At 36.4% G+C, this 18,438-nt stretch overlaps 1 protein-coding gene across 1 annotated transcript; it reads right to left on the bottom strand.

Annotated features, from left to right (window-relative positions):
* Nucleotides 1-242: 242 nt before the first annotated feature.
* ASB17 (ankyrin repeat and SOCS box containing 17) lies at nt 243-17,383 on the bottom strand. The gene is made up of 3 exons (XM_079914800.1): nt 16,814-17,383; nt 4,130-4,409; nt 243-534 (listed from the first exon to the last, which is right to left on the bottom strand). Exons 1-3 carry the CDS (start codon nt 17,212-17,214, stop codon nt 328-330), a joined length of 888 nt encoding a protein of 295 aa, XP_079770926.1. The 5' UTR covers nt 17,215-17,383; the 3' UTR covers nt 243-327.
* Between the last annotated feature and the right edge of the window lie 1,055 nt (nt 17,384-18,438).

The following is an 18,438-nucleotide window of genomic DNA, read 5'->3' on the forward strand; positions in this document are numbered from 1 at the left end:
ATAAGAGCTTCAGAGTTCAGAATATTAATATGACCAGATTTTCCACAAGTAACAAGAATGCTCTAAGGCTGAAAACAACTTTTAAAAATAGAATAAAAGCATAAATCTAAAATATTTTAAAAATGCATATAATTTGTTACACTGTATAAAAAGTTAATGGGTAGAGCCATATGTTAATTTAAAAGTGATGCATTTAGGGTGTCATGTGATAATATATTTTCTAATGGAATGTTCAATGCAGTAAAAATTTGTGTGAAGTTAATAGTTTATTAACTTCTAAACCATACAACAGTGAGCATCCTTAAAGAATGAAGAAAAAGACGTGCATTAGCATTCTAAATTCAGGTAGTTCTGTAGACGAACAGGAATTAGAAGTGAAAATATTCCATTTGGGAGCATATTGTTGGTCAGTAGTTGAGCCCTGATGGTTATTCTGCAAAGATGTAATAGTTCACATGGATCTTTGTATCTTGTTGAAGGAATGTAGTCCAGCCAATTTGAAATAATTGGACGTCTTCCTAAACTTAGCTGCGTCTAAAGGAAAGGGAAAAGGGAAATTATAAACATTTTAATTGTTTTATTTGAATTCACAAAATGTATCTTAAATTTATTTAACCCTTATAATATTTTTTCTAAAACGTTTTGAGGCAAGAATTTTTACTCCCATTTTATTCTCACAATCATATATAAGGTTTAATGTGTCTAAGGACACAAAACATTATTTCTTACAACAGTGAATCTGTATGTTTTTAATTTTAGACAGATCATACACTTATGGTTTATTAGCTTCTTCTAGAGTAGTGTTGCCAATTTGACCAGTTTGACTGGAATTATCTAGGAGACTTTAGAAAATATTAATGCCGAGGTTCTACTCCAGAATTTCTGATTTAGTTAGTGTGGGTTGGGCACAGACAACATAAATCCTAAAAGTTCCACCAGGTGATTCCAACCATTGTAGAGTAAAACTACATACTGCTGAATCATGAGAAGACCTAACAAGAGGCCCATACACATGAAGATAACTTTTTACGTTTTAGTTAAGCTACCCTTTTAAAGATTTAGTTCTAGAAGCCAAATGTTATTAGGCTGATTTAGAAGTAAAAGACATTGCTGTGTTATAGAGGTACTTCTCCAGAAGAACCTGCACTCTACAGACTACATGACACTTTAACTTAAATGATATATAATTTTTCATTGTTCAGTAAACAATTATTTAAAGAATATCTCATGTATACTCAGCATTGACCTTGGTGCTTGGGATAATTGCTAGGCTACGCAAAATAGACATAGCCTCTGCAATCACAGAACTGTGGTCTAGAAGTAAAGATATCTAAATGTATATTTACAGTAAAACTGGCAAATGTGGAAATGAAAAGCAGGGTTATTTAGAGTTCTTTAAGCTGGTTTTTATGCCATTTTTCACCTTATTGCTCAATGCTACTTCACTTATTAAGCTGAAATTGATTGGAATCCAGCTTTAACTTCTTTGCCACTTAGGTGATTTTGATCAACTCATTCTCTCCTAGTACTCTTCTATTTTGAGGGTACCTCAGCAATAGCATTCATGAACCTGGTTGAGAATCGATATGTCCTATAAAAATTGTGCAGGACTAACACTGGACAAGGACAAGCAAATTACTAAAGAAGCAAAAAAAAATTTTTTTAACATTTTTATTGGAGTATAATTGCTTTACAATGGTGTGTCAGTTTCTGCTGTATGACAAAGTGAATCAGCTATACGTATGTGTACATTCCCCTTTCTCCTCCCTCTTGTGTCTCCCTCCCACCCTCCCTATCCCACCCCTCTAGGTGGTCACAAAGCACCAAGCTGGTCTCCCTGTGCTATGTGGCTGCTTCCCACTAGCTATCTATTTTACATTTAGTAGTGTATATATGTCCATGCCACTTTCTCACTTCGTCCCAGCTTACCCTTCCCCCTCCTCGTGTCCTCAAGTCCATTCTCTATGTCTGCATCTTTATTCCTGTCCTGCCCTAGGTTCTTCAGAACCATTACTTTTTTTTTCAGATTCCATATATATGTGTTAGCATACGGTATTTGTTTTTCTCTTTCTGACTTACTTCACTCTATATGACAGTCTCTAGGTCCATCCACCTCACTACAAATAACTCAATTTCTTTTCTTTTTATGGCTGAGTAATATTCCATTGTATATATAAAGAAGCAAAAAAATTTTTTTTATTTTTTTGTTTTAAAAATTAGTTGCCAAGGACTTCTCTGGTGGTCCAGTGGTTAAGAGTCCACGCTTCCAGTACAGGTGGCGTGGGTTCAATCCCTGGTCAGCGAACTAAACTAAGATTCCACATGCCATGTGGTACAGCCATAAAAACAAAAACAAAAAATAGCAACAAAAATTGGTGCCAGGGCTTCCCTCATGGCACAGTGGTTAAGAATCTGCCTGCCAATGCAGGGGACACAGTTTCGAGCCCTGGTCCGGGAAGATCCCACATGCCGCAGAGCAACTAAGCCCGTGTGCCACAACTACTGAGCCTGCGCTGTATAGCCTGTGAGTCACAACTACTGAGCCCATGAGCCGCAATTACTGAAGCCCACATGCCCAGAGCCCGTGCTGCACAACAAGAGAAGACACCGCAATGAGAAGTCCGCAGACCACAACCAAGAGTAGCCCCCGCTCGCCACAACTAGAGAAAGCCCATGCACAGCAACGAAGACCCAGTGCAGACAAAAATAGATAAATAAAATAAATTTTTTTTTAAAATGCTTAAAAAGAAATTTGGTTGCCAAAATAATTTGACGAATTTGCTGTCCTTACAATTGGCCCAGGCATGGTTGATTGATATGCATTGTTAAAGCTTAAAAAACTTAAAGACCCAACAGGACTATATTTCTTAGGAGTTTATTTCTGAAGTCACACCTTTAAAGATAAGGGGAACTGCTAGATTCCTTGGTACTTTGACTGGTTTAAATTTATAGGGGTAGCTTTCTTTACCTTATGCAGACTTATTTCTTTTTTTTAAATTAATTTTTATTGGAGTATAGTTGCTTTACAATGTTGTGTTAGCTTCTACTGCACAGCAAAATGAAACAGTTATACATATACATATATCCCCTCCATTTAGGACACTACAGTGCATTAAAATGTAGAGTTCCCTGTGCTGTACAGTATGTTCCCATCAGTTGTCTATCTTATACTTTCTTGATACTAATAGACATGATACAATTTGATGCTGAAACTTGCAGTTCATTTTGACAGGATAAACATACCCTTCATGTGGTTGATTTTTTTTTAAACCTTATCAAGGAGAAACTTCACATCTCTGAGGGATAGATATTTTCAATTGAGCAAATATTTAAAGCCTTTATATTTTCATGCTTAAAATTGTTCAGGAATTTTGAAAAGGAAAATATGTTTCTTGATATGTGATTATAGTGGGGAGAAATGTAACTTTCATTTTACAATATTCTATTGGAAAAGAAGTCTGTTAAAAGTTTAATTTCTTCTGTTTTGTTTTTGTTTTTAAATTTATTTAATTTATTTATTTTTGCCTGTGTTGGGTCTTTGTTGCTGCACGTGGGCTTTCTGTAGTTGCGGTGAGTGGGGGCTACTCTTCGTTGCAGTACATGGGCTTCTCATCACGGTGGCTTCTCTTGTTTCGGAGCATGGGCTCTAGGCTCGTGGGCTCAGTAGTTGCGGCTCGCGGGCTCAGTAGTTGTGCACGAGCTTAGTTGCTCCGCAGCATGTGGGATCTTCCCGGACCAGGGCTCAAACCCGTGTCCCCTGCATTGGCAGGCAGATTCTTAACCACTGAGCCACGAGGGAAGCCCTGTTCTGTTTTTGAGACATAGAAATCCTAATAAACAGGTTATTATGTAATTAGAATATAATAATAACATACATCTACTTAATAACTACTAAAATAAGCTATACTAACTTTAAAAAAATTATTTCATATATAGAAGATATAAAATTATGAAATAAAAGAGCTAATGCTCAAGATAATTAGAATTTTGCCTATTTTTAATTTATAAGCATATACTCAGTGATTCACTGGATTGATAGATGAAAAATTAACTTTATTCTTGCCTCACAATTTTATCTTAAAATTGATCAATATTTGAGGCCACACCCAAAGTACAGTATTTTGCTTACCTCTATTTCCCTGGTTGAAATGACAGAAAGCACTCTGGAACAAAGCACTAAACATGTTTTGGCATCTTCCTGGATGTCTACCAGTTCATGATCAACCATTATTCTCACTCTTGAGGGGTGGAGCAATATTGTTAACACGATGTTGATAGGGTCTTTTTCTCTTTCTATGATTACATATTGCAGGAGTATTTTTAAGATATTGGATTGTCTCATCTGAGCTACGTAAAGTAGAGGTGTGATTCCACTTAATGGGCTTGGACAGTATACTGGTGTGAAAGTTCTGTGAATCAGACAAACAAGAAAAACCTCATTGAATATAGAGTTAAGAAATGTGGTAAAAACTTTGTCTTAACAGTAAAGGGAAAATAATAGTATTATCTTAAATAGTAAATATCTTAAATAACATTAATGTAACTTCTCCTTTATATATAGTATGTCTTAAAAAGAGTTTTCCACTCCAAATCTAGGCCAACCTGAAGGTCAAAAAGTAAGAAAACTGTACTACACACTTAAATCCCGTTTACACTTGTAAAAACAAACAAAAAGATTTACAATGTATGGAAAGTGTTTAGTTTTAGTAATAGCAATTCTGTTTCTCATTTGAGAAATCCATAGTGATTGGAACTAATATTATGAAACTGATATAGCTCTGGAAAATCTAAAATGGAAAAGAGGGACAGACTTTTTTATTTCGCTTTATTAATAGAACAGAATTCTGTGACCCTTTTGTTTTTGTTGTTCTTGATCATGTATCAGGCTTGAGATTGAATTGAGTTTGAAAATTAGACTGAAAAGGAATAAGTTCAACTACCTTAATTCTATTTTTTCACTTTAATAAAATCAGAGTTGGTATTTGCAGGTTGAAGAAATGTAAATTATGATGAGGGTCATATCAGGTCCCTCAAGGACAGAATCTAATTTGCCTTCTTCAGTAGAGTTTTGAGAGTTCTCTGAAATCTTGTTTTTCCTGGAGTGCTATATGATGACTGGACTTGAAAATTTCTCCTCCCTTACGACAGAAATGAAAATGTTATTTTTTTCTAATTGTGTATAGTTCTTGCAATTGTTTCATTTAATAGACATTTATGTTTGCTATTGAATTGGTTACTATATGTAGATAGGACATGGTAGAATCAGCCACAGGGAATTTTGTATTAATTATCAAGCTTTGATTTGGCCAAGTAGACATGGTTTTTAGGACTAAAGGTCCTTGTCTTTGGAATTCTCTTGATTGATCTAATAAAATACTAATATATTCTGCAGAACAGCATACAAACTATAAATATTAGTTTCGGACAATTATGCCTAGCAAGAAAAGCATTATTCAAAAAGAACTTTAAGATTTAAAATAATTAAGATGGAAGGCAACATGGTATAGTGTTAAAAACAATAGAGATTTAACGGTTCTAGATTCTAGGTTTTAGTTCTCCTAACTAATAAGTCAGCTTCTTTGAGTCTCCATTTCCTCATGCATTTATGTATTCATTTGCTCATCCATTCATTAACTAATTTATTTAACACTGGCTTGTCCAGAGTGTACTGAGTACTAGATATGCAAAGATGAAAGATGTAGTCCTTGATCTCAAGATGCTTCTTATAGTCTAGTAAGGGAAACAAACAAGTAATTCAGTAAATACAGTACAAGGTGATAATTGCTACGATAGAAACATGCTTGGGGAACTGTAGAAACACCAAGGAGGGACACCTAACTCTACCTGGGTTAGTCATTGCCTGTAGGTTATCCTGGATCTAAGACCTGAAGGTCATAGTAGGTGTGTGGCAATAAAAAGATTGGAAAGAATGTTTCATTTACAAACATAAACCAACACTGGAATATTGTTATGCAAGAACTAGCTATATAAAATACATCTTTTGTATTAGATAAGTTCTCTGGTTGAAGTGTATTTGGGGTCCTAGAGACCTCCCATATGGTGATTCTCTTGTCAAGAGCTCCAAAAAGTACAGTTTGAAAATTACTAGACCAACTAGTTTATCTCCAAAGCTTCACTGAGCTCTGAAATGCCAAGATTTTGTGATTAAAAAAAATAGTGTGGTGCAGTGCAGAATAGTGTTTTAGAAATTAAGAAGTGGGATTTTTGTCATCACTCTACCAGTGGCACTATATCTATCCTTCTAACTCTGTATAAAGTATATATACACTCTCTCCTAGAGTCATCTCCAGATCAATATTGTCCTGAACATCTCATCTGTTTCACAAATACTTCCAACACATATCCAAAATTGAACTTCTAAACTAATTCTACATTCCCTCTCCTGATTGTTGGTATTCACTTTCCCAAACCACCACTGCATTCAACTCTTTGATTTGTATATGTTCTTCCCTTCCATTTTCAATTCTGGGACAAGTCTTGCTCATCGTATAAGACCCTGTCTAATAAACTCTATGGCACTTTGTATATAGCTCCATTAAGCTCTTATCATTTTGGACAACTTGCTTAATGTCTCTAATCTTTCATTTTCTTATGTTCAAAATCAATGCGTGGGCAAGATAAACTATAAAATTTTAAGTTCTACAGGGCAATACTCTTTGTCTGTTTAATATACTTTTATATCCCTAAATGCCTAGAACAATGCTTGGCCCATAGTACATACTCAAATATATGTTAATTGATTTTTTTTTTTACCATTATCCTGAAAATTATTATTTTAAAGTTATTCTGTAGCTTTCGGGCCTAGTCAGAATTTTAGTGAAGCGCAATCATTTAACATTTTCAAAAGCAGTCTAATTTATTCATCTTGCTAACTCTTAAGAAGATATTTGCCTTAAGAGACTTATAAGTATGGGAATTCACGGGACTTAGGGGACAAAAAATACTGTAAGTGGCCCTTGTTAAGATTTAGAGATATTAGTTCATTTTAAGATATTAAGATTGACATTACTGTAGAAAATATTTTGGACCAAAAATGTTGAAAACATAACTAAAACTCAAATAGGTTTAAAATGAGATTCAAAAGTCTAGTCTGTACCCAAATGACATATAATTAATCTTCATGTTTAAAGATCATGTTATTGTAAACCAAAATTTGCTTAATCTGTCCTGACAGTTAATTATTACAGTACTTATATGGATGGAATGAGGCAAGCAAAGCAAGAATCAATTTTTAAATGTGAGGTTAATGAACTGAACCCTCTGTATCTGAAAACCTGTCATATATGCACTTATGAAATGGGACATAATATTTCCATATAGACATGCAGGGAATGATTCCGTTTTGTAGCTATAATAATTATTTCTAAAAATTTTCCTAGCATTTCTCTTCTGGTTTCCAGCTGCCAATAGACCTTTCTTCATAATAATTTTATCTTTGATATTTGACAGTTGACTTTCTTGAGATGTTTTCCCATGACTCCGTGGGACCATTCTCTTCAAGTTATGCATCTACCTCTTTGACTATTCATTCTCAACCCTCTTTCACTGATTCCTCTTCCTCTGCCCTCAACATCTAGGTAAAGTAAATGTGGCGTTTTGACTAATTTTCATCTGATTAATTGTTCTCAGGCAATTTCATCTATGACCATAACATGATAACTACTGTCTGTTAATTTATTCAACAAATACTTACTGAATGCATACTGTATGCCAGGCACCCTTTTGGGTACTTGGGATATATGAGTGAAGAAAACAAAGATGCCGCTTCTTGCTAATATAGTAGTGAGGGATAACAGACAGTATATAGCAGGAGGAACATAGCAAACAAGCCAATTTCATAATATGTTAGAAGGTTTGATAAGTATTCTGGGAAAAAGAAAAAGTAGTGCAGGATAAGAAGTATGGAAGTGCTGGGAAGGTGCAGTGAGGGCATTTCTCAATTTTATTTTATTTATTTTTTTAATTTAAATGCAGTTGACATGCAATATTATATTGGTTTCAGGTGTATAACATAGTGGTTTGATATTTATACACAATATGAATTGATCACCACAATGATCTATCACCGTACAAAGTTATTACAATATTATTGACTATATTCCCTATGCTGTAAATTACATCCCCATGACCGATTTATTTTATAACTAGAAGTTTGTACCTCTTAATCTCCTTCACCTATTTTTCCCAATTCCATACTACCCCTGCCGTGAAACCAACAGTTTGTATCTACGAGTCGGTTTCCTTTTTTTGTTTTGTTTTGTTTTTTAGATTCCACATGTAAGTGAAATCATACAGTATTAGTTTTTCTCTATCTGACTTATTTCACTTAGCATAATACCCTCTAAATCTGTCCATGTTGTCACAAATAGCAAGATTTTATTCTTTTGTATGGCTGAGTAATAATACATTATATATATGTATATATGCACAAACACCACTTCTTTATCCATTCATCTATTGATGGACACTTAGGTTGCTTCCATATCTTGGCTATTGTAAATAATGCTGCAAGGAGCATAGGGGTGCATGTATCTTTTTTAATTAGTATTTTCATTTTCTTCACATAAATACCCAGAAGTAGAATTGCTGGATCATATGGTAACTCTATTTTTAATTTTTTTGAGGAAACTACATACTATTTTCCATAGTGGCTGCACCAATTTACATTCCCACCAACAGTGCACAAGGGTTCCCTTTTCTCTATATCTTCACTAACACTTATTGGTGGTCTTTTTGATAATACGTGTTCTGACGGGGGAAGGTGATATCTCATTGTGGTTTTATAAATTTAGTTATTTATCTATTTATTTATCTATTTATGGCTGAGTTGGGTCTTTGTTGCTGCACATGGGCTTTCTCTAGTTGTGGTGAGTGGGGGCTACTCTTGGTTGTGGTGCACAGGCTTCTCATTGCAGTGGCTTCTCTTGTTGTGGAGTGCAGGCTCTAGGCATGCGGGCTTCAGTAGTTGTGGCACACATGCTCAGTAGTTGTGGCTTGTGAGCTCTAGAGCGCAGGCTCAGTAGTTGTGGTGCAGGAGCTTAGTTGCTCCACAGCATGTGGGGCCTTCCCGGACCAGGGCTGAAACCCATGTCCCTTGCATTGGCAGGTGGATTCTCAACTGCTGCGCCACCAGGGAAGCCCCCTCAATATGGTTTTAATTTGCAGTTCTCTGGTGATTAGTGATGTTGAGCATCTTTTCACATATCTATAGGCCATCTGTATGTCTTCCTTGGAAAAAAAGTACCTATTCAGGTCCCCTGCACCTCTTTAAATTTGATTTTTATAATATTGAGTTGTATGAGTTCTTTATATGTTTTAGATTTTTTTTTTTTTTTTTTCAGTATGCAGGCCTCTCACTGTTGTGGCCTCTCCCGTTGCGGAGCACAGGCTCCGGACACGCAGGCTCAGCAGCCATGGCTCATGGGCCCAGCCGCTCCGCAGCATGTGGAATCTTCCCGGACCGGGGCACGAACCCGTGTCCCCTGCATCGGCAGGCGGACTCTCAACCACTTGCGCCACCAGGGAAGCCCTATATGTTTTAGATATTAACCATTGGTTGGATATATTGTTTGCACATAACTCTCCCCACTCAATAGGTTGCCTTTTCATTTTTTTGATGGTTTCCTTTGCTATCCAAAAGCTTTTTAGTTTGATGTAGTCCCATTCGTTTAGTTTTGCTTTTGTTGCCCTTGCCTGAGGATACATATCCTAAAAAATATTGCAAAGACTGATGTAAAATTGCATACTGCCTATGTTTTCATCTAGAAGTTTTATGGTTTCAGGTCTTATATTTAGATCTGTAACCATTTTGAGTGTATTTTTGTATATGGTGTAAGAAAGTGGTCCAGGTTGATTCTCTCGTGTGTAGCTGTCCAGTTTTCCCAACACCATTTATTGAAGATGTTGTTTTTTCCCCATTGTATATTCTTGCCTCCTTTGTTATAGATTGATTGACCATATAAGCATGGGTTTATTTTTGGACTGTCTATTCTGTTCCATTGATCTGTGTGTCTGTTTTTGTGCCAGTACTATACACTTTTGATGACTATAGCTTTGAAGTATAGCTTGAAATCAGGGAGCATGATACCTCCAGCTTTGTTCTTCTTTATAAAGGTTGCTTTGGCTGTTCATGGTCTTTCAAGATTCCATACAAATTTTAGGATTATTGGTTTCAGTTTCATGAAAAATACCATTGTTATTCTGATAGGGATTGCATTGAATCTGTAGATTGCTTTGCGTAGTTTGGACATTTTAACTGTTAATTCTTTGAATCCATGAGCATGGTATATCTTTCCATTTATTTCATCAATACCTTCAATTTCTTTCATCAATATCTTATAGGGTTTTTTGTGGTAAGTTTATTTATTTATTTTGGCTGCATTGGGTCTTTGTTGCTGTACACAGGCTTTCTCTAGTTGCAGCAAGAGGGAGCTACTATTCGTTGCAGTGTGCGGACTTATTGCAGTGGCTTCTCTTGTTGTGGAGCATGGGCTCTAGGTGCTCGGGCTTCAGTAGTTGTGGCTCGTGGGCTCAGTAGTTGTGACTCGCAGGCTCAGTAGTTGTGGCGCACAGGCTTAGTTGCTCCGCAGCATGTGGGATCTTCCCAGACCAGGGCTCAAACCCGTGTCCCCTGCATTGGCAGGCGGATTCTTAACCACTGCACCACCAGAGAAGTCCCAATATCTTATAGTTTTCAGAGTACAGTTCTTTCACCTCCTTGGTTAAATTTATTGCGACATGTTTTATTCTTTTGACACAATTATAGATGGGATTGTTTTCTTAATTTCTCTTTCTGATAGTTGGTAACATTTAGAAATGCAATAGATTTCTTTATTGATTTTGTATCCTGCAACTTCACTGGATTTGTTTATTAGTTCTAATAAATTTTTTGTGGACTCTTTAGGGTTTTCTCTATATAGTATCATGTCATCTGCAAATACTGACAGTTTTACTTTTTTCTTTCCAATTTTTCCAATTTTGTCTCTTTTTCTTGTTTGATTTGCTGTGGCTAGGACTTCCAATACTATGTTGAATAAAAGTGGTGATAGTGGGCATCCTTTTCTTGTTCCTGATCTTAGAGGAAAAGCTTGCAGGTTTTCAACTGAATAATATGTTAACAATGAGTTTATTATATATAGCCTTTATTATGTTGAGGTATGTTCCCTCTATACCCACTTTGTTGAGAGTTTATATCATAAATGGATGTTGAATTTTGTCAAATGTTTTTTCTGCCTCTATTGAGATGATTATATGGTGTTATTCTTTGTTTTGTTAATGTGGTGTATCAGGTTGATTGATTTACACATATCGAACCATTCTTGCATCCCTGGAATAAATTCTACTCGATCATGGTGTATATCCTTTTAATGTATTGTTGAATTTGGTTTGTTATTCTTTTGTTGAGGATGTTTGCATCTGTGTTCATCAGGGATATTGGCCTGTAATTTTATTTTATTTTATTATTTTTTTCAAAGTGTGTTTATCTGCTTTTGGTATCAGGCTAATGTGGGCCTCATAGAATGAGTTTGGGAGCATTCCTTCCTTTTCAATTTTTTGGATGGTTTGAGAAGGATTAAGTCCTTTTTGTATGTTTGGTAGAATGCATGAAAGTGTCTGGTCCTGAACTTTTGGCATTTTCCAATTTTAAATAGGATTATAGGAGAGGGCTGTACTGAAATGTGACATTAGATAAAGAAGAAGGAGATGGAGAAGTTAGCCATTTGGACATTTAAGAACCCTAAGGCAGGAGAGTGTGCCTGGGGTGGTGGAGGAAGAGTAAGGGAGCCTGTGTGGCTAAAAGTGTGAAAAGGGTGAGGGATAGTAGGAAATGAGGACAGAGGTAATGGGATGTCACATCGTGTAAAGCCTTGCATATCACTGTAAGAACTTCATCTTTTACTCTAAATGGAATGGAAGAGCCACTGGAGATTTTGAGTAAAAAAAAGCAGCACGATCTCACCTTTATTGAGAATTTGTTATGGAATAGAAGGAGAGAAATCACTTAACTTAGATGATAACAGTGGAGATGATCAAATTCTGTATATTGTTTAAAGGTAGACTCAGCAGATGTCCTGACAGACTAAGATGTGCAATGTAAAAGAGAGACATCAAGGATGACACTACATAATAGCTACCTACTGCACATCTTTACCTGGATATCCCTTAGGCAATGCAAACACATGCATCCAAAACTGACTTTGTAGTCTCTTGTAATAATTTTGATAGATTTGTGGCATGACCATTGTGGTAGACTGAAATAGCCTCTCAATATGGCAAAAGGGATTTTGCAGATATAATTAGGATAAGGATCTTGAGGTGTGAGATTATCCAGGGGGGCCCAGTATAATCACAAGAGTCCTTATAAGAGATGTCAGAGAATGACAGAAGCAGAGCCAGTGAAGGAGATAGGACTACAGTGTTGGCTTTGAAGATGGAGGAAGAGACCATGAACCAAGGAATGTAGGCAGCTCTAGAAGCTGGCAAAGGCAGCTAGAGTATCTAGCTAGAGCCCTCTAAGGCTCTCCCTTAGAACCTCCAGAAGGAACCCACCCTGTGACATCTTGATTTTAGCCCTTGTAGCCTCATTTTGGACTCTGACCTTCAGAACTATAAAATAATAAATTTATATTATTTTAAGCCACTAAGTTTGTGGCAGCTTTGTTACAGCAGCAAAAGGAAGCTAATACAATCATCAACGAGTCTCAAAATTTAGAAATTTGAGGAGTAACTCTTCTCTTTCATTTTCTACTTCTAATCACCTACTGTAATGCCTGGTTATTCTATTTAGTAATATCTCTTCTTTTCCCTATTGCTATTGTTTTTAGTTTAAGTCCTCATTATGATTTACCTAGGGATTGGGGGGGATGGTGGCAGAGCAGATTAGTTCTTCCCCCAAAACTATTATAAGTACACATGTAATCTTAGTTAGCACACTGGGCATGCTATGCAAATTCAGTTTCAAGCACCTCCTCTAACCACCTCCCTCTTTTCAATCAGATTGCTTCCCTCAACCCTTCCTCTACAGAAATTCTGGACCTGCCATTCTGCCTGGAGTGTTTGAGCAGTCTACTAACTAGCCTCCCTAATTCTAGCTGCACCCTCCCTTACCACAGTCCAGTCTTCAAATGGGAGCTGATGAATCTTTTCATACTTCAAGTCTGAAAAGACCTTCACTGATTGGGCATCACCCATGGTATAAATTTCAAATTCCTTGGTATGGCCTCCAAAGTCCTTTAAGGGCTCTCTTTTAGGCCTTATCTGTCACTATTACCTGATTTCCATCTCACTCTCTAGCAATTGCTGAATTGCCTGTAGTCACTGGATACAACGTGTTTGTATCTCTCTTGGCTTTAGTCAGCCTCTCTCTGCCTAGATTACATTTCTTCAAGGGAAAGACAGGGAAAACTCCTTTTTACATTTTAAAAATAAATTTAAGACATCACCTCTTCTAAAGTGCCTTCTCCGATACTAGCTCCTCCCCAATATTAACGATGTGCTCTGTTCTTTCTACCTCTATATGCTTCTATTTTTGAACTTATAGTATAATTATAATTTTTTATGGCTTATGTACTAGTCTGTGAGCTCTCCAAAATCAGGAAATATGTCTACTTTGTTTTTGTATCCTCAGCAAATAACACAGTGCCTGGTACTTAGAAAATGCTTAATAAATGATTATTGTTATTTTAACTGAATGATGTCATCTCTCTTTATCCACTTACAGTCTTCCATACTGTAGCATTTATTTTTGCAGGTTTATTGCAAAAATGAACAAACTTAAGTTCCTTTCTCTCATTAATTCTGTCTCTTCTCCTCCAGAGACCTATTTAGACACCTCATTATTGGGTTAGCGAAATTATCAAAGTGGAGTGTATACAGGGGAAGGTGACCAAAGAATGATGCTGCTATGGAAATAAAGAACAACAGATAATAGGAAACGTAAGGTATTTATTATGGGAACATAATAGCTATGTTCAAATATTTGAGAGGTTTTCATACAGGACAGAGAATGAGTAGACTTTGTATTCTATATCTCTGGGGGCAGAGTTGGAGAAATGGAGACAGAATTCAGTGCACTATGAGGAAGAAGAATCTAATAAAGCTGTATAAAAATTCATTTTTTCATCCAACACAATCTTCATTAACCACTTACTATGCATCTGCATAGTTCTAGACCTGAGGATTCAAAGCTGAAGCAATAGTCAAAGTTCCTCCTTTCATGGAGCTTACTTTTAGCAAGAGTAGACAGTGGACAACAAATGTGTGGTTGGAATATAGTGTTCAAGGGGGAGAATGACATGAGATTAGAATTTGGGAGATTGGATTTGGGGACATATCATATGGGAGGTTTTTTTTGTTTTTTTTTTTTACTTTTTGGCTGCATTGGGTCTTTGTTGCTGCACGTGGGCTTTCTCTAGTTGTGGCGAGCCAGGGCTACTCCTCGTTGGGGTGTGCGGGCCTCTCACTGTGGTGGCCTCTCCCGCTGCAGAGCATGGGCCCTAGGCGCGTGGGCTTTGGTAGCTGTGGCCCACGGGCCCAGTTGCCCTGTGGCATGTGGGACCTCCCGGACCAGGACTCAAACCCGTGTCCCCTGCATTGGCAGGCGGACTCTCAACCACTGCACCATCACAGAAGTCCCCATATGGGAGTTTTAAAAAATGGTTATTGAGTTTGAATTTTATTTCACCTGTAGTAGGAAAACTTTGGATGATTTTAAGCGTGGGTGGTATGGCCTATTTTACATTTTTATAAGGTCACTCAGGCTTCTGAGTCAAGAATGGATTGTAAGAGGGAAGAGTGGAAGCTGGAAGACTCTTTAGGAGTCCATTGGAGTTGTCTAGGCAAGAGACAATGGTGGCTTTACCTACGTTAGAAACTGAGAAGATGAAAAGTATAACTAATTGTTACATATTTTAGAGATTAAATAAAAAAGATTTGCTGATGTGTTGTGAAAGAAAGAGAAGAAGCAAACATAAATCCTAGATTTTTGGCCTGAGCAACAGAGGCCATTAATCAAGTGCAGAATTCAGGGGAAGGAGCAAGTTGGCAGGTATAGTGTGAGTAAGATCAGTATTCTGTTTTGATTCTGTTAAATTTGAGATGCTCTGTGGAGATGTTGAGCAGACAGCCTCATATAGGAGGAGTCTGGAGCTCAGAGGAGTGGTCATGGCTGGAGATAAAGATTTGGGAGTCATTGGCATATCGTAATATTTAAAGTCGTGGGACTGGGTAAAATCTTTGAGGGAAAATGAGTGGCTAGGAAAGAGAAGGGTCCCTGGCAAAGGAATGATTTACCTCAGGAAATAGTTAACTCACTACTACTAGAGTTGTTCAAGCAGAGACCAGATGAGCACCAACCAGAGATGCACTCTGGGAGTTGCTGCCCAGGAAGAGGGGTTAGGGGAGGTTTGCTGATGAATTGTTAGGTTCCATCTGAATTTAAAATTCTGTGAATCTGAAAGATCCTAAAGATATTGTGGTACTTAGAATTGGCCTGTAATGTGTTTTACCTTGTGGATGCATCTAAGTCAAAATCTGTTAATCTTCAAACAGTTTATTAAGACAGTTGTTAATGGCACTCTATCATGTCCCACCATCTGTTTTTCTTTCATTTTCCTTTCTTTCCTTTCAGTTTTCCCTTCTTGCCCCTCATTAATCTTTTTTTTAACTTATCCTCTCTTCCTTTGTTTTACTTCATTTTTCTTTCCCATGGGCCTGCCAGGGATACACATAGGTACTACTTAACCCAGCTAGTGACACTCAGTGTTAGAAGCTGCTGATCTCTGCTATAGTTACAAATATAATGGTCGTAAAACAACCAAAAAGTACTACTTGGAGTTTTATTTATTGATATTGAAGACTTCAGCTCTCAGTTTTTGTACTTGGGTTATCATTAAGGAAAGTAATCCAGTGGTTCTCCATCACCACAGTGATACACAATCAAGAAAACAACTCTGCTTCAGGCAGAATCTAAATTGGTTTAGTCTTAAACTGATCTTATCTGTCTTGTTTTTCATTGAATACATGGTTCTATCATCATGCCTAGTACAGTGCCTCATGCATAGTAAGGTGAATGAATGAATAAATGCACATCTGTTCTAATCAAATTAATACCTAAAACCAAAGACTAAATTGCAGTTAGTGCAAACTAAGTAACTTTAAAATCTGTATTACAGACTACAACGAGGTCATATTGGACATTTTATTCTAAGATCCTCAGTAGTATTCATTAGCTAGATTGACATGTTGAGACAATGTGAAAATTTGGTTCTATAGCAGATTGAATCGGGTATTTGACGTTCACTGTGTTCAATTCTGGAGAATTTGGAGTCAAATTTATAATGTTTAACATAAAAATAAGGAATTATTATGTTTAACAAGTATGACTAAGTGAATATGTGTGTATATCCTGAATTATACTTTGAAAGATAATTTAGATAGTATATAGATAAACATTCTCAGTATTCTCAAAAAGAAGAGGTCACAGTATTACAAAAAAACAATGTCTTTGACTAGTTACAGAAATCTAGGTTGTGTAACACTGCATTACCTTGAACACTTACATATAAGCTTTATAGAGCAAACCACTAGTAATTTATTGGTACATAATAATTTACATATAGGTAAAATTTTATTGAATAAATAATGAAGGAATGAACAAATGAATGAGCAATCAAGTCAGGATTCTTTATCCATATGTAGTCACTATGCATATACATTTTAGAAAAAGAGAAGTAGTATATCCTCCTAAAGAGAAATTTTCTCCTTTTATGTTGAAAAAATATGAGATTATTACCTCCATATCAGTGCCAGGTTACAACTTCTGTCTTGAACATAGTCTTTTGCCCTCTTGAGGAGCAATTCCACAAAGTCAGGATTACCTTTTCTGGCGAAAACCCAGTACAGAATTGTATTCACACATATTGCAGTAAATTCAAGATTAAAATTTAGTTCAAAACAGTATCTTGATTTTTCCACAAATGCAATATAATCTGTGAGTAGTATGTCAAACTGATGCAAGTCTCCGTGCCTCAGAATTTTTGCCAGTGTTCTGTAAATCCTGGGTTCATAACAGTGATATCCCCGCTGACCCAAAAACTGCAAGGATGGTCTTTTAACAATTTTGTCAATGAGATCGCAGAATATATTGCTTTGTGGACAAGAAGTCTTTTGACATAATTTAGAAGATTTACTCATTGCTACTTAAGGCAACGATATAGAAATAAAATCACAGGAAGTCATACTGTAATCCTTGAGTTACTCTACAAACAGGAATTGCTCTTTAAACTGTAGCCAGAAATAAATATCATGTGAAATATTACCATCAAGTACTGGATGACATCACAATAGATGGAGATCTGTCATCAGCATAGGTCAGAAATTTGGGATATGATTTGTAACTGGTGACCTTTGAGAAAGACATATTGGACAGAAATGGCACATGGGAGAGCTATATAATATTTATATATATATGTAATATATATTGTATATTATATATAATATATATAATATATATATAAGAAGATATATTTTTAACTTTCTAAGAATTCAACTCAAGCTAATATGTATGTTTATCAAGTGCTAAAATTACAGTCTATACATTAGACAAAATAGTATTAATAATCAGACTGATTATTCTTTTTAGGCTATCATATAACAAAGAGGTAATGATAGAGTGAAAAAGTTCAAGTACTGTTGTTCTCATGTTCTGCATGAGGACTGCACGTTCTCACTTAATCTTCATAGGATATTTTCCCTATGTTATAGTTGAGGAAACTAAGGCTTAGATAGGTTAATAAACCTACCAATAGGCACTGTATTAATTCTCAGAGAGAAAAGATGTCATACAATATTAAACAAAATTTGGAAACTTTGTTTTAGAATTGTAAGTTTTGTAGAGATTATTCCTCTCTATATTAGGCAGAATATATACAGTGGGGTCATTAAAAGTACTTCAAGCTGGGGCTTCCCTGGTGGTGCAGTGGTTAAGAATCCGCCTGCCAATGCAGGGGACACAGTTTCAAGCCCTGGTCCGGGAAGATCCCACATGCCATGGAGCAACTAAGCCCATGTGCCACAACTACTGACCCTGCTCTCTAGAGCCTATGAGCCACAACTACTGAAGCCCACTTGCCTAAAGCCCGTGCTCTGCAATGAGAAGCCACCTCAATGAGAAGGCCACGCACTGCAATGAACAGTAGCCCCTGCTCACCGCAGCTAGAGAAAACCCACACACAGCAACAAAAACCCAATGCAGCCGAAAATTAATTAATTAATTAATTTTTAGAAAAGTACTTCAAGCTTATTATGGCATCCTTGTCTCAGTAAAATAAAGCAGAAATATGTTAAGATTGTTTTATCATTATTTTGTAGTTAATGCTTCAGCCAACTTTCTGTTAAATTTAACAACCTTGAGTGTAT

The sequence above is a fragment of the Stenella coeruleoalba genome (genome assembly GCF_951394435.1).
Source record: "Stenella coeruleoalba genome assembly, chromosome: 1".
Taxonomy (NCBI): domain Eukaryota; kingdom Metazoa; phylum Chordata; class Mammalia; order Artiodactyla; family Delphinidae; genus Stenella; species Stenella coeruleoalba.